The sequence below is a fragment of the Anarrhichthys ocellatus genome, unplaced genomic scaffold (genome assembly GCF_004355925.1).
Source record: "Anarrhichthys ocellatus isolate YVR2014 unplaced genomic scaffold, GSC_Weel_1.0 scaffold80, whole genome shotgun sequence".
NCBI classification, from domain to species: domain Eukaryota; kingdom Metazoa; phylum Chordata; class Actinopteri; order Perciformes; family Anarhichadidae; genus Anarrhichthys; species Anarrhichthys ocellatus.
Window position 1 is genome coordinate 1299205 of NW_022280110.1, and position 14183 is coordinate 1313387.

Below are 14183 nucleotides of genomic sequence, written 5' to 3' on the forward strand. Positions count from 1 at the left end.
ACACACACACACACACACACACACACACACACACACACACACACACAGGTTAGAAACCGAGGAGGTCAAAGAGACTTGTACACACACACACAGATGCTCCACTATGCAGATGTGTGCGCTTCGCAAACACACACTTTCCCTGTGACACCCCAACTCAACTTGCTCACACACACATCTGTCGTCCGCAGGGGCGCAGGGTGACGTACAGGCTGAGTCCCCCCTGTGTATCCTCCCTCTTCGCTCTCCCTCCCTCTCACCCAGATGCACACAGAATACTGAATGTGGATCTATTACGGAGGCCTCGTGTCTCTGAAGACACGCGCGCACGCAAAACAGAACATTTTCTTTTAGTTATTTATACGAAGCCGACAGACGGACAGACAGACAGACAGACAGACACGGACGCCATTTTGTCTCAATCTGCAGAGAATTGTAAGTGAAATTATTCTGAGTCATCAGCTTCAATTATGCCGATCCAAAATGGACGCCCACAAAATACACACTGATAAATAAAATGAACAAATAAGTCATCAAAATGCACATCACACACATTCTGTCCTTCAGGGCCTTGATGCTGTGATGGAAGCAAAATTAAAAGAAATAACTTTTTTTGGTTGTTTTTTTCTTCGAATGTTTTTGACCTGTTTGACCTTAAGATAACCTTGGTTCTGTCCTTTAAACGTGGCTTAACTAATCCAGTCTAACATGTTGTTATCAAGTTAAAATGATCCTTTTTTCACAGTCATTGGTAGGGTTTGATCCTGGTTTATTTAGTCTGATCAAAATGAAAAACGGTAATATTATTAATAAATCTCTGGTTGGAGTCCAGCCGCGGCCATTGTTCCTGTGCTGTAGTTAAACACCAGCTCTATAGATATTTATCCAATAGAAGTGGCCGTTATCATGATGATCACAGCAGCTCTGACCTGTAGTGATGCAGTAATACGTCTCGTGCGGAGACACGTGGTGGATGCGGTGATGCTTCCGTGGCAACACCAGATGCCAGTCCTGGAGCAGCGTGACCCAGCGCGGGAGGCCGAAGTAGGAGTGGCTCCACTTATGAATCTGATTGGTCAGAGTCACGAAGACCGCCAGGGCGAAGACGTAGCAGTCCCAAGGATAGGACGCCGCCACGGCCTCTGAAAGGGGACAGGAGACAGCCGGACATTTACACACAGAGGAAGAAAAGAGAGTGAAGTTAATAGAATAATTGATCGAACTGTTTAGTGAAATGAAGACATGAAGGCGTAGTACTCCCACAGAGAGGATGCTGGAGGGAGCCTGGGAGAGATGGAGAGACCGAGGAGGAGGAGGAGCAACGGGGATCAGTGGCCGAGGAGAGGACAAAGACGTAGGATGAGGACAAGAGGGTAAAATAGTCCGAGATGTAAAATAACAGTGACTGTCAAGATGTCTTCCAGAATCAGAGAGGCCGAATGGAGATCAGTCGTCTGATATCAATGTACTTGACTGTTTTTTTTTAATCACAGTGCTATCGCCTCAGCACCGCAGGTATCAAGAGGAGGATTTAAGGCAGTTAGTCTGGGGCGAGACACTTCAGCCCCGCTATGCCTTGAGTGCCATCACAAAAATAAATCAGTCTCCACACTCTGTCTGTTCTTTATCGAGCAAGTAAAAGTCCCACTGATGTTCAAATGGAACTATGAATCATAACCCCCCCCCCCTCACCTTTTAATATTTAAACAACTTCTGCAATCCCGCTCTCCCGCTCTAAAGGAGCTACACATCATCCCTACAGAGGCGCCCTGGGACTGGACAGAATGTGTGCCGTGGTGTTATGTGATATTTAGATGAAGGTGTAGTTGGAGTTCAGATGGAGGCCGGGGAATAGACAGACAGTCACGCTGAAAAAACATTTGGAGTGAATCTCTTGATGTGAAGAATTTTATAAAAAAAAAAAAAAAAAAAGGAAACCTGGTCCAGGACTTTACACAATTGTTGACAACTGGATTCAAATGTGTAAACAAGCTGAAGGAAAGGTAGATTAATGTCATTGGGCAAAGGGGAGGGACTAACGGAGAATCTTTAATTCAATGTTAACGGTTTGACAGGGAATGAGAGGAATGAGATTTTGTGAACAAAAGAAGAAAATTAATGTTTTTGTTCTAAATGTTCGTGTAAAAGGCCATGAATTCTGAAATAGTGACCGTGCCTATTTAATAGGGCTGGACAATATATCAGTAATATTTATATCAATATCGTGATATGACACGAGATATCTTAGATAGGATGAAAGTCTTGACTATATTAACTCTTGTTATATTGTAATATAGCCCATTTTGTTCACCTCTTCTTAATTTTACACGACTTGTTCTCCCAATTTCTTTCACTACTTTCTCTGTTACAAACTATTAAACCCAGTCTTAGGTTTTGGATATAATGCTATCATAATAAGGCATAAGTGTTGTCTTTTCATGGTTTTAAAGGCTACATCACAGTGATGTGATACCAGACTGTTCTAGCTGTCCTTTTATCTGACTTTACCCATTTAGTCATTATACCCACATTAATGAAGATCATTTACCAAAACTCTGTGTGTGAATATTTTGAAAAAGCACCAATGGTCAACCCTGAAATATCGTCGCCGTGTTTATATCGAGGTATTTGGCCAAAAATATTGTGATACCTGATTTTCTCTACTTTTGATGACTCATTACATTTGTTGCTGCGTGTGTGACGTACTACTGTCTGCAACTTGTCTTGTTTTTTTACTATGCGTTTGTGGTACAGTACTTAAAATGGTTACATTTCTGCTTCATAGTGTACGTGGTAGTTTACAGATAAAATGAATAAATATTTCAGATAGGAACATCCCTGTTTTATGATCTGCTTCCAGTCACATTTCCAGCAGTTCAAGAGCCGTAATCCCTTTCCTTGTTTATGAAGGCTTTCACTGAGAACAAATCAGCAGCAGAAGAAACACATGAATATTATTTAAACACAGACTTTATTTATTTAGTTTGTCCAGTGGAACATATCTACACACTAAAATAAACTGTAAATCTGAACAAGGAGGACATGTTTTTATTTTGCTGACATATGCATATTATTTAGAGTGGTGGAATGTAACCAAACATTTGAAGTACTTGTACGTTATTGATTATTTCAATTTCATGCTACTTTATACTTTTATTCCACTACATTTCACTGGAAATCTTTGTACATTTCACTCCAGTACGTTTAATTAAGATTTTCCAAACCAAACATACGAGGACTTATGAAATATGATGCACTGTTATAGATTAAACAACCCAAAATGATGATATTTTTCTTTTCAAACGTTGCAAAAATGTAACTAAGAGCATCTTCGTCAGCTGGGCTTTAGTATATAATTACATTTCATAAAAGCAGAATTAGCCCCAAAGCTATAGAAAGAGTACTTGAAGTAGCGACTGCTTTCAGGGAAGTCAATGTTCGTATTCCGTGTTGATGTGAGCTGACAGGTGACAAACATGTCAGGACTCATACAAAGGAGTGGCCGAGTGCAACAATATTCAAAACACTATGCATGAAAACAGCCTGAAACGCAGCTACAGTTGCTGTTTGAAGAGAATTTGGATTCAGAAGTCTCCAGCTCTTCTGTCACGCGGCTAACTCTTGTTATTCACTCGAGTCCTTCTGTCGCTATGACTTACAGCTGTCCTCTCTCTGTCCGCCTCCATCCCTCCTTCCCTCTCTTTGGTTTAAACAGCGATCTCTTGACCCCAGCTGAAGTGCAGACATGACAGCTGGAGATGTCGCCTCGCGGCTTTCAGCTTTTCGCCGTCCACCTCCGTCTCTTGTCTTTGTCTGGTGACCGCTTGACACAGCGAGGAGCTTGACATGACAGGTGTAGATGTCATCTCACCGCTACATGACCCTCCGTCACCCCAACCCCCCCCACCCCACGCTCTCTCGCTTCCCTCTCTTCTCCTTGCACTCTCACCCTCTGTCTTAAACTCTTAGCGGTGACCTCTTAAGGCCTTGGACATGACAAGTGTGGATGTCACCTCGTCGCTCCCCGTCTCCGTCTCGTGACCTCTTCACCACCCGCTGCGTGTGACATGACAGGTGTGGATGTCACCTGCAGGTGAACCTCACTACTGCTCTCTCCCCTCTAATCTTCTCTCCCTCACCTCACCCCCCAAAGTCTCCCCTTTTGTCCTATTCTGTCCCTTCCTTGATGTGTAAAAATCCCTTTCACTCTTTCCGTTTCTATCAGAATTCCCTCACGTCATTGAACATCTCTTCTACGACTTCTCTACAGAGTGCTGCCCAAGTACAGCAGGACATTCTTGTTGGAAGGCATCACTGCAAACCAAATGTCTGGAAGACATGCGATAAACGGGTTTGATGGAACAGGTGAGCAAAACTATGACACAAAACATGTCAAATTATAAGAGATAACTCTTTCTCTAGTCTAGTATTTAAAGTGGGAAGATGGTGGCCTATTTGCATTGATTTATTCACAACAGCTGACAAAGCACATGAAGGATTGCTGGTGAACAGCTCAGCCCCATTAGACCTCAGCTAACCGATGTCAACTCCCCTCGTCTCCACCCATCAGTGACCTTTCTGCTCAAGTTGAAGTGCGGACATGACGGGTGGAGATGTCCCCTCCTCAATAACAGGTTGCTCCGTTTCTCCTGCTGATCCTCCTCTTCCAGTCCCGCCCCTCCCGCCCTGCACTCGTAAGGTCAGCGCACATGATTACCCGCAAAACTGCCCCAATGCTTTCCCACATCCAGTGGACACACATCCTGCAACACTAAGTCACTGCTACGCTTTGTTAGACACTGTAAAGCCGACCTTCTAAAGTCCTTACAGTCACATGACAGCTTTATGCAGTGTGGCTGCAGGTACGCTAGCAGTGTTTTATGGGAGAAGAAGCCGGTGAGGGATCTCATCCATGCTGCTGCACTTGCGATTCCCACTGCTTTGTAGCAGATAAGGTGAGACCTTGATGGAGAGCTTGAACCCCTGCAGGTGTTACAACCCCCAAGCTTCTAACTCGCAGGTGACAGCAGCGTGAATGAGAAAATGTTTCACACAGGATACACAAAAAGCACATATATGCGATGAACTAGTTCTGTGCTACGCAGCCAGTAGGGCAGAGTGTTGTGTGCGTATGCTACCTGGTGTGTATGTGAGGAACTTGTAGGCCATGTGAGCCAGCGGCAGGACGGGGATCATACAGTTGTCGCCATTGGTTTCAATGAAGTCGTGGCGCGTGATGGCGGTTGGATCAATGTGGTGCTCCCTGAATGGACGAATAAATGCCTGCAGAAGGAGAGAGAGAGAGAGATTATTGCTGAACATTAAGAAAATAACACTTTCTGTAATTCCCTCCGGCGTCTCAAGCAGCCTTAATGCGATCGATTTAAATTTAGAGGGATCCTCATTCACCGAGGATGAGCTCATTTTTCGAGCCACAGCAGTTCGAATTGAGTTTGCTGAAATGTCGCTCCTGCATTCAATAATAACGTGTTAATTGTTAATTCAATGAATCTATTGTTTCTCTATGCAGTCTAAAGGCTGGAAAACAAAACACAGAGCTGTATTAATACTGAAACAACACCTCATCTTCTCTTTTATTTTGAACTCATTCTACACCAGAAAAGGCATCTTATACTTTTAGAAATTCTATTGAAATCAACCGAGAAGGAATTTAAACTTTAAGGCCAATCCTTTAAATGAATAGCAAGCAGAACATTCTGCCCAGATTCTGACTTCCTGTCCTCTCAATTAAAAACACATGAACGTCCAGTTTTCTCTGACTCGAAGTGATGAGATGTATCAACTTAATTTACATTCACTTTAAATCAGAAGACAAAACAAACACTGGAAAACATTATCTACAGTCTTTAAGCGAATGCAGATCAAATGCACACGCACGCACGCACGCACGCACGCACGCATGCACACACACTCGACACAAACGACTCAGCGGTGCCCAGCAGCCTCCACAACCCCAAAGCTCATATCCAGCATCCTAATAAACCGTAGAACAGCAGTCAGCCCGCGCAAAAACACCCATACACATAAATGACCCATGGACGCCACACAAAATGTGAGCTTCAAACACACACCAACACGCCTCGCAAACCCCACCTGCCCTGCGCAGCGGCAGACACCTGTCTGTGAGAGCATGGGGGTCTCAAATGAAAGACTGAATCTGAATCTCAGAAGCACAAAAGAGGACAAAAAGAGACACACGCACCCACACACACACATACAGGATAAAGGTAATTTATTTCCCTCTGTGGTACAAGGCAAAAAAAGGTAGGTTTGCATCTGTATTTCCACAGTGTGCATGTGTGTCTGCGTGTAGCCGCGGAAGCATCAGCATGAGAACTCATTATTGTCGTGTTAGCTGTTCGAGCCAATCACACGCGCCTATCAGCGAGGAATCGTCGGTAGGTGTGACTGCAAACACAGAAACTATCTGTTGGTATCTTCACAATTATGTACCCATCTCTGTTCTCATCTGCCTCTCCCCCACCTGTCCTCTCCACCCCCCCCCTCCTCTTGCCGCAGCCCTCAGCCAGATGAAAGCCCGGCTAAGCCACGGAGGTCGTGCAGAGCAGGGCGGCATCAGCGCTCCCAGTTAACGGCAGGCCACCGGTCGCTGCGTGTGCTCTAATCCCACACCGTTTAACGGCCCGCCTCGCACGACGTCCGTTAATCACCAGCTCACATCGCCCATCGCCGCGGCAACCAGCACTGTCCCACTGGTTGGACGGACACGCCCTTCCACCCCCTTTTTTTTTGTGTTCTTCTGACCTTTTTAGTGTGTTTTCATCTCTCTTTTTGTTGGTTTCTTTTTTTAACACATATTTCCATCTATGCTTTTTTTTCCTCCTGGTTTTTTAATAGGGGACTGATTTAAATCATTCAATTACATCTACTTCAATGCTCTCATCCTCATTAGAGAGTAGCATCACAGAGGACATGTTTGTTAGAGATGTATCAAAAAGGACATAAGGAGGAAGGTAGTGCTGCTTTTAAAACACTGCAGAAGAGACACAGATAGAAAGGGAGGATCTTCAAACCTGTATCCCTCAACTGTAAGCACATCTGGCAAATTTCCCCGTGAATCGAGCATCATTGGGAGCTAATGAGCGTGACTTTGTCCTCAAAGTGGTGTCATTAGAGGACTGCTAAATCCTTGTTGAGTCAATTAAAGCTCAACGACATGACGACGACAAATAAAACACAGCGCGTCCCAAAGCTTCGTGAAGGAACAGTTCTAAACACCACTGGGAGAACGTAGGGCACTTTTTAAGAAAGTGCTGCAGTTTCAGCACCGGGGAGGGAAAAAGGCTTTTATGGATTTAAATCAAAGCCAATCATTGTTGTACAGTTCTGGATGAAGAGCGTTAGCATTGTGCAGTGTGGGAGAGCTTTACGTACAGGATAACTTGGAGGTAGAGCAACGTCACCTTCCAATTAAGGGATGTTGATGTTGGTCACAAAAATGGCATTTTGTGAATATTGTGCTTTTCACTAATAACTATTATAATAAAAATAACTGTTTTTTTCCCTTTTACACACCAGAGTAGTTTAAAGAGACAGAAATCCTATAATTTTAGAGAATGATAGATGATAGAAGAAGAAAAACAATACTTGCAAATATTTTGATAATTGATAGTTTTAGTTATTTGTCGAGCAAAATGCCAAACATTCTCTGGCGATTCACACAGCAAGCTGTACGAGTGCTAGTCATTCACTTTTCAAACCACCCCCATCGATACAGTAACCTGTGTGAGTACTAGTCACTCACTTCATACTAGGCTAGCTCACGGAGCAGAAGGCTAAACTATTAGCAACATTTTCTCTGCATCTCTGAATATGAAAAAGTGAATCAGTGCATGTTTCGGTTAACTACCTTCGTACAAATATATTCAGGAGGTATTTAGACATTTGTCCCCATGAGCGTTTTGTTTGGTTCTGCAATTCTTTTTATTTTCATTTCATGTTTCCGTCTAAACTCTTCTATGTGCCAATGCTCGGGACAAATGGAACAGATTAAATGTCCCTTCTGTGACCTTGTTGGCAAAAGCTTCCCCCGGATCCTGGAGACCGTACTGGCCATACAGTATACTGGGCCGATGACTTTGACGGATAGAAAATGCAGTTTCCAGTGGCAGCTGTTACTGCTCTGTGGCCTCCACTGCTGGAAATATTATTTATGATACTGTGACAGCCGACTCTTATGACTGTTAGGTATCCCCTTATGGTGAAGTTATGGAGGGCAGGAGTCTATATGTGCAGACGAGGTGGGTTGTGTCTGCAGTAATGGCTCTACATGTCGTCTGTAGTACAATCTGAGCAACTTCTTCAAAGAGGTCTCAACAAATAGGGAATAGGGAACAGAGAGAGAACAGACGCATGTATACACAATGTACATACATCCACAGTAAACAATGAAACGACAGAACAAACAAGTAACAAAGAGCGACACTGCCATCAATTGTGTCTTCTATGTTTGTAGCTGCAACCACTGTTAGCCTCAGGTGTTCTCCATCATGCTCCTCTTTGATATTCAAACTAACCTTAACTGGGGAGCGCACGCCTGCTTTATTCTCAGTCTCAAAATACACACGCACGCAAAGACACACTCGCACACATATTTTATTTTCCACCAGCCTATTGCCGTCCCTCTGTTCTCCGCAAAGGTCCATTCTTCTCTTCCAGTTAAAGTCTTTATTAGAAGTCTCCTACGGTGTCCGACACACCATGCAAATCTGTGGCTGCCGCAGTGCCTTTGGTCCCAGTAACTACCCCAAACCGCAATGAATGCCACACAACAAATAAACATCAAAACCACCGAGTACCTCCAGTAAACAAAAAAACAGTAAAACTGGGATTGGAAAATCATTGTTTAGAGTTCTACTAAGGGTTCAATGCGTGTAAAATAAAATGTGTTGTTATCTAGGGAACAAAATCTGGCAACAAAACAAGCAAAATACATAAGATTTAGAGTTGATTATAGATATGATGACAGGATTAACAGCTTGGCATGAAATATCACCGTAAAGCTCCATCAAAATCAAGTCAAAAAGAATGAAATCATTTGAATTGATCAGAATTTGTCATTCAAGGGTCGTGTTTGCGGTGAAAGAATAAAAACAATGGGTGTTAGATTATGCTCCAGATACATACATATACAGTCTATTAATATTACTGAAGGATGGACTCGTGGAAATGAGGTTCATCACTGACTGCAGTATTTATGAATGTGTCGAACCTTCTTTTACAAATTTATAAACAAATCTGTGGTATTCTTTCATTTATAAGATCATGCTTCAGCCGCTTCCGTCACATTTTCCACCAGTGTCAAATTACAGCAGAGCACTCGTCAGGACTGGGTTGCACCAGCTGCTCATAAATCCATTATTACGTTTCTTTGTAGTCTTTTCTAAGTTCTTAGAAAACTACAAGTGATCTATTTAAGTGGGTTGCACCATAAAAAAACATAGTAAATGTCTGAGCAAATAAAGACTTAAATATTAGTAAAGGGTAAATGGGTTGTAGCACAGACAGCCAAAAGCAATCAACTCAAACAGGAAGTCCCTGTAGCATCACAAACTAATACATATCCTACAAAATCGCAATTTTGTAACGTTTTGCGATTTGAGGTTCGTTGTGCCATTTTTGTAAAATATGAAATAATATAAATGTCAGTAGTATGCGGTTCATGCAACAGATCGCATCCATTTTAATGAAACAGTGAATAATGTTAACACATGGCTTCAGCATAAATGATGACTGTTGTTATAATTAGGACGCTTCAGCTCTCAAGACACACGCTCAAACTTTTACACTGATTAATCATCAATGTTTTAGTCCGGGGGGCAGACACACTCGCCACATTTAAGAGTAGGCTTAAGACTTACCTTTTTGATAGTGCTTATAATTAGGGCTGGCTCTGGCTTGCCTTGGACCAGCCCTTAGACAAACTGGTATAGGCAAAAACTACAGGGGGACTTCCTTAGGATACACTGAGCACCTCTCTCCTCCTCTTCTTCACCTCTGTCTGTATGCATTGATGTCCCATTAATGCTCATTACTAACTTTACTTCTTCCCCGGAGTATTTGTGCTTTCTCACCTTACAGGTTCCCATGACCACAGTTTTATCTGGACACTGGTCCTTCAACCATCCATGGCCCTGCTGACACCTACTACGATCTTCATTATTAACATTGTTACCGATACCATTAATGCACAGTACTGATTTTGTCTCTTCCCCGGAGTCCTTGTGCTTTCTCTCCTCACAGGTTTCCATGGAGCATGGTTTCATCTGGACCCTGGTCCCCCCTCCTACCATGGCCCTGCTGACTCCAACTGCTAATATCACTTTTATTATTACTCGCATTACTATTTCATATTACCCATACCATTAATGCACATTATTGACCTGCTTCTTTACCAGAGTCTCTGTTCTTTCTCGCCTCACAGGTTCCTGTGTATCCGGGTTATACCTGGACCAGGTCTTGCCTCCTGCCATGGTTCTGTCATACATTGAATGTGCTGTAATTACATTGAATGTCTTGTAATTCACTATCCTGTTCTACACATGACATCTATTGCACTTCTGTCCATCCTGGGAGAGGGATCCCTCCTCTATTGCTCTCCCACATGTCTCATCCTCTTTTCTCCCCGTTCAAGGGGTTTTTTGGGGGAGTTTTTCCTGTTCCGATGGGAGGGTCCTGGGACAAGAGGATGTCAAATATGTACATATTGTAAAGCCTTCTGAGGCAAATTTGTAATTTGTGATTTTGGGCTATACAAAAATAAATTGAATTGAATTGAATTGAATGAATATTTCATAAATGTAAGAAATACAAGTTGAAATACGCACACGGTGAACTCGCATACCATCAATCAAGACAGAGTTCACATGAACCAATCTGCGAGCTGCACCTGATCACACTGATTTTAATTGGCTGAAATGAGGATGACCTTTACTTTAATTGGCTGTGGGAAAAGGGCCAAAACGTGTGTGTGTGTGTGTGCATTAACGTAGGCGATGTGTTCTAATGTGAGAATTAGGTGTACATGCATCCATCTTCATACACGCCTATACACACATACTATGCGTGCAATTTGCATGACACATGGTTTATAAGACTAAAAATGTATTGAAAAGCTTTCATTTAGGCAGCAAAATAAGTAGTTGTTGCACAACATGCAATTACTGCAGCTGAATTCATTGGCTGTAATTGACCAGGATGTATTTGTCGAAATAAAACCGACCCAAGGAGGACGAATGGAAATGTAGCAACAAACACAACAGCAATTGTTACACTGGCCCAAAATGTGAACCTCGTTTCTAGGGCTGTTATCAACGTGCCAGTTCAGCTGTGGCGTAATATTAATGATTTCAGGGGAAAGAGAGGAACATGAGGCTTTACTTTGTACAGTAGATCATTGATGGCAAATGACTAGAAGCTGTTTAATGCAGCCTGGACAGTCAGGCTGAGTGTATGTGTGTGTGTGTATATATATATATATATATATATATATATATGTGTGTGCTCACCTTTCCAAAAACAGGGATGTCCACAGATCCCCAGGTATCCGCCCCCCAGTGTACCATCCCTGATGCAAAGTCTGCTGTCACTATTCCTAGGACTGGCGCACGACCACAGAAAGAGACACATGAAGAGAGGAATAACATATGTTGTTATTAGATATGCAAGCAAACACCAAAACACAATTTCACAAACGTGTTACAAAAGAATCACGTGGACTGGAACAATGATTTGGGACTGTACTGGCTATCTAGAAAGAAATATTTTCAACATGTTTAAAACTAAAGAAAATACCTCTGTAAATAAATGTGAAGCGGTAACAGTGGTCGTTTTAAAGCGCTATCTTTACAGTATTTTTTGGGCTGCCAGCTCACCGATGCCGGGGATGATCTTGTAGACATGAGCGGTGGAGAAGTGCAGGAGGAGGAAGGACAAGTTGATGATGAAGAGGAAGAGGCACAGAATCACACACACCCACTCCTGGAGCCGCTTACCTGACCAAGGGCAACACAAAGAACAAGAAAAACACATTCATTTATTTTACATGCATACAACTTCCCAACTAGAAAGCATTTTATGTATCTCAGCATCATTTCACTTATTTCATTGTTGGGTGTTGTGCTTTGATTATGGAGGAGAGGAGGCTGAAGCGGAGCGTGGAGACGCTAAGAAGGTGAGGGTGTTCGGCTCAGCTGTATCGTATTCATGAACTGGTTGAGGTCCCAGCAGCCACTGGGAGAACAACTCACTCCTTACCGAGGGTCAAAGGACCATTCGCCCAACAGTGACTGTGTGTGTGTGTGTGTGTGTGTCCAGGGTGTTAATATGTAATCAGTCAGATGAAGACAAGTGTACTCCAGGCTGCGGGGTCACGACCTCTCATATGTGAAACACCAACGCTGACGCAGCACCAAGCCCACATGGACACACACACACACACACACACACACACACACACACACACACTCGGGCTGTTTCAGGTGGGAGGTTGGCCTCTGCAGAGACAAGGCCAAACTCAAAGGTCAGCAGTATTAACTAAAGGACAGAGGACGTGGGAGCAGAACTACTCGTACTCTAAACTCGCAGATCAGCAATATTATGAGAGAGAGAAGGGAGGGTCAAACTGACAATCCTTCAGCCACACTACCCCGAAGATTAGACACGCTGAATTATTGAACACACACACACACACACACACACACACACACACACACACACACACACACACCATTCCTCTAACATGGCAGAGCACCATATCCTACTGCAAGGTGTTTTACTTTCCCTGTATTTACTTTCCTTACCTGCAGGAAGTTGAACAGAATATCTCACCCACTTGCAGAAACGAACTATAGAAAGTAAAAATACAAAACTACCGCTGTTCTATTTCTAAGTCGCTTCCTTTTGTTCTTTGTCTCCCATCACCCCCTTTGTCCTAATCGTTCTTTCTTTGCCAGTCAAATGTGCTTTTAAAACTTTAATGTCTTCAGATCCTGACGTATCGCACAGCATTAGCAGCCTATAAGATATTCATGACAGGGTTTTTTTTTTAATAAAGCACACAGGCCTGTGAGTGTGTGTGCCTATAGACCTGTGCGACTATGAATATGCTATCAGCCCCTCATAAGGTAAGGATTGAAGTGGTCATGGGAGATTTAAAATATGGGATTATGGATATTTTAAGGATCATCAAATGTGACCCTTCACCCTCTAAAAATAGATGGTATCAAAGTGAAGAGGCAGATGGCTCATTCAAGTGTGGACCGAAGTTCAGCTCCTCGATGAGTTTGACTTTCGTAAAGCTCCGTTGTCTCAGCTCTTCATTGTAGTCGGACGTGGAACGTGTTTTTAGGAAGCGATTCTGACTCACAACACAACAGACTATATGGAAACACTGACGACATCGTATGTGGAGGAGGGAACCCATGTAATGAGCAGTATCTCTGCTCCTCAGACAGAGTAACAAGATAGGAGCTTTGGTTAGTACTGCAGAGTCTGAGCAGTTTATCGTCTGTAGAGATGCTGCGAGGAGGCGCCCTAAGACAAAATAATACATTGATTTATTGTTCATTACCTTAATGCCAAAGTTCCCAACCGTATCCCAGGGCATATTAAACCAATTCATTTAATGAGGACCCTGCTCGTACAGCCAGCGATATGCTGCGTCATTTTATGGCCAAAAGAGGCTTTGAGGCAAATTCAAAAGTCAACTTCTGACTAAGGCAATTAGACGTTTGACTGTGGCACACTGAAAGAGCAAGTTAGTAGGCAGCACTCCTGGAAAATGACCTCACTTTGAGCTGCGGCGACTCAAAAAGGAGAACTTCATTTCCAAAGACACCTGACAATGAAACACGTCAGTTATTCGTCATTAGTTTGAAGCTCCAGTCAGAGAAATGCAAGTCACACAAAGGGCTTTTCTCACATTTGTCCACTGAAATGACTTAATGCGTTCACGTCACGTAGTCCAGCTATTGTGTTTTTAGTCCAAACAGCCTGAAGTCCGTATTGAGGTTAAGTGGAGCGCAATTGGCTCTGTTGTCTCCGAGCTTCATGTGACACCATTTTCAACACTCTGTCCCAAGTCACGTGCACGCACAACCACACACACACACACACACACACACACACACACACACACACACACA

General features: G+C 43.1%; 1 protein-coding gene across 1 annotated transcript in view; it reads right to left on the reverse strand.

Moving 5' to 3' along the window:
* Positions 1-14183, reverse strand: part of LOC116398245 (transmembrane protein 189) — a 28914-nt gene that overhangs the window by 3886 nt on the left and 10845 nt on the right. Inside the window, exons 2-5 of the mRNA XM_031874374.1 lie at positions 11913-12032; positions 11547-11638; positions 5136-5280; positions 927-1139 (exon numbers count right to left, since the gene is read on the reverse strand). Coding sequence (XP_031730234.1) covers positions 927-1139; positions 5136-5280; positions 11547-11638; positions 11913-12032 — 570 coding nt within the window. The remainder of the gene's footprint in view (positions 1-926; positions 1140-5135; positions 5281-11546; positions 11639-11912; positions 12033-14183) is intronic.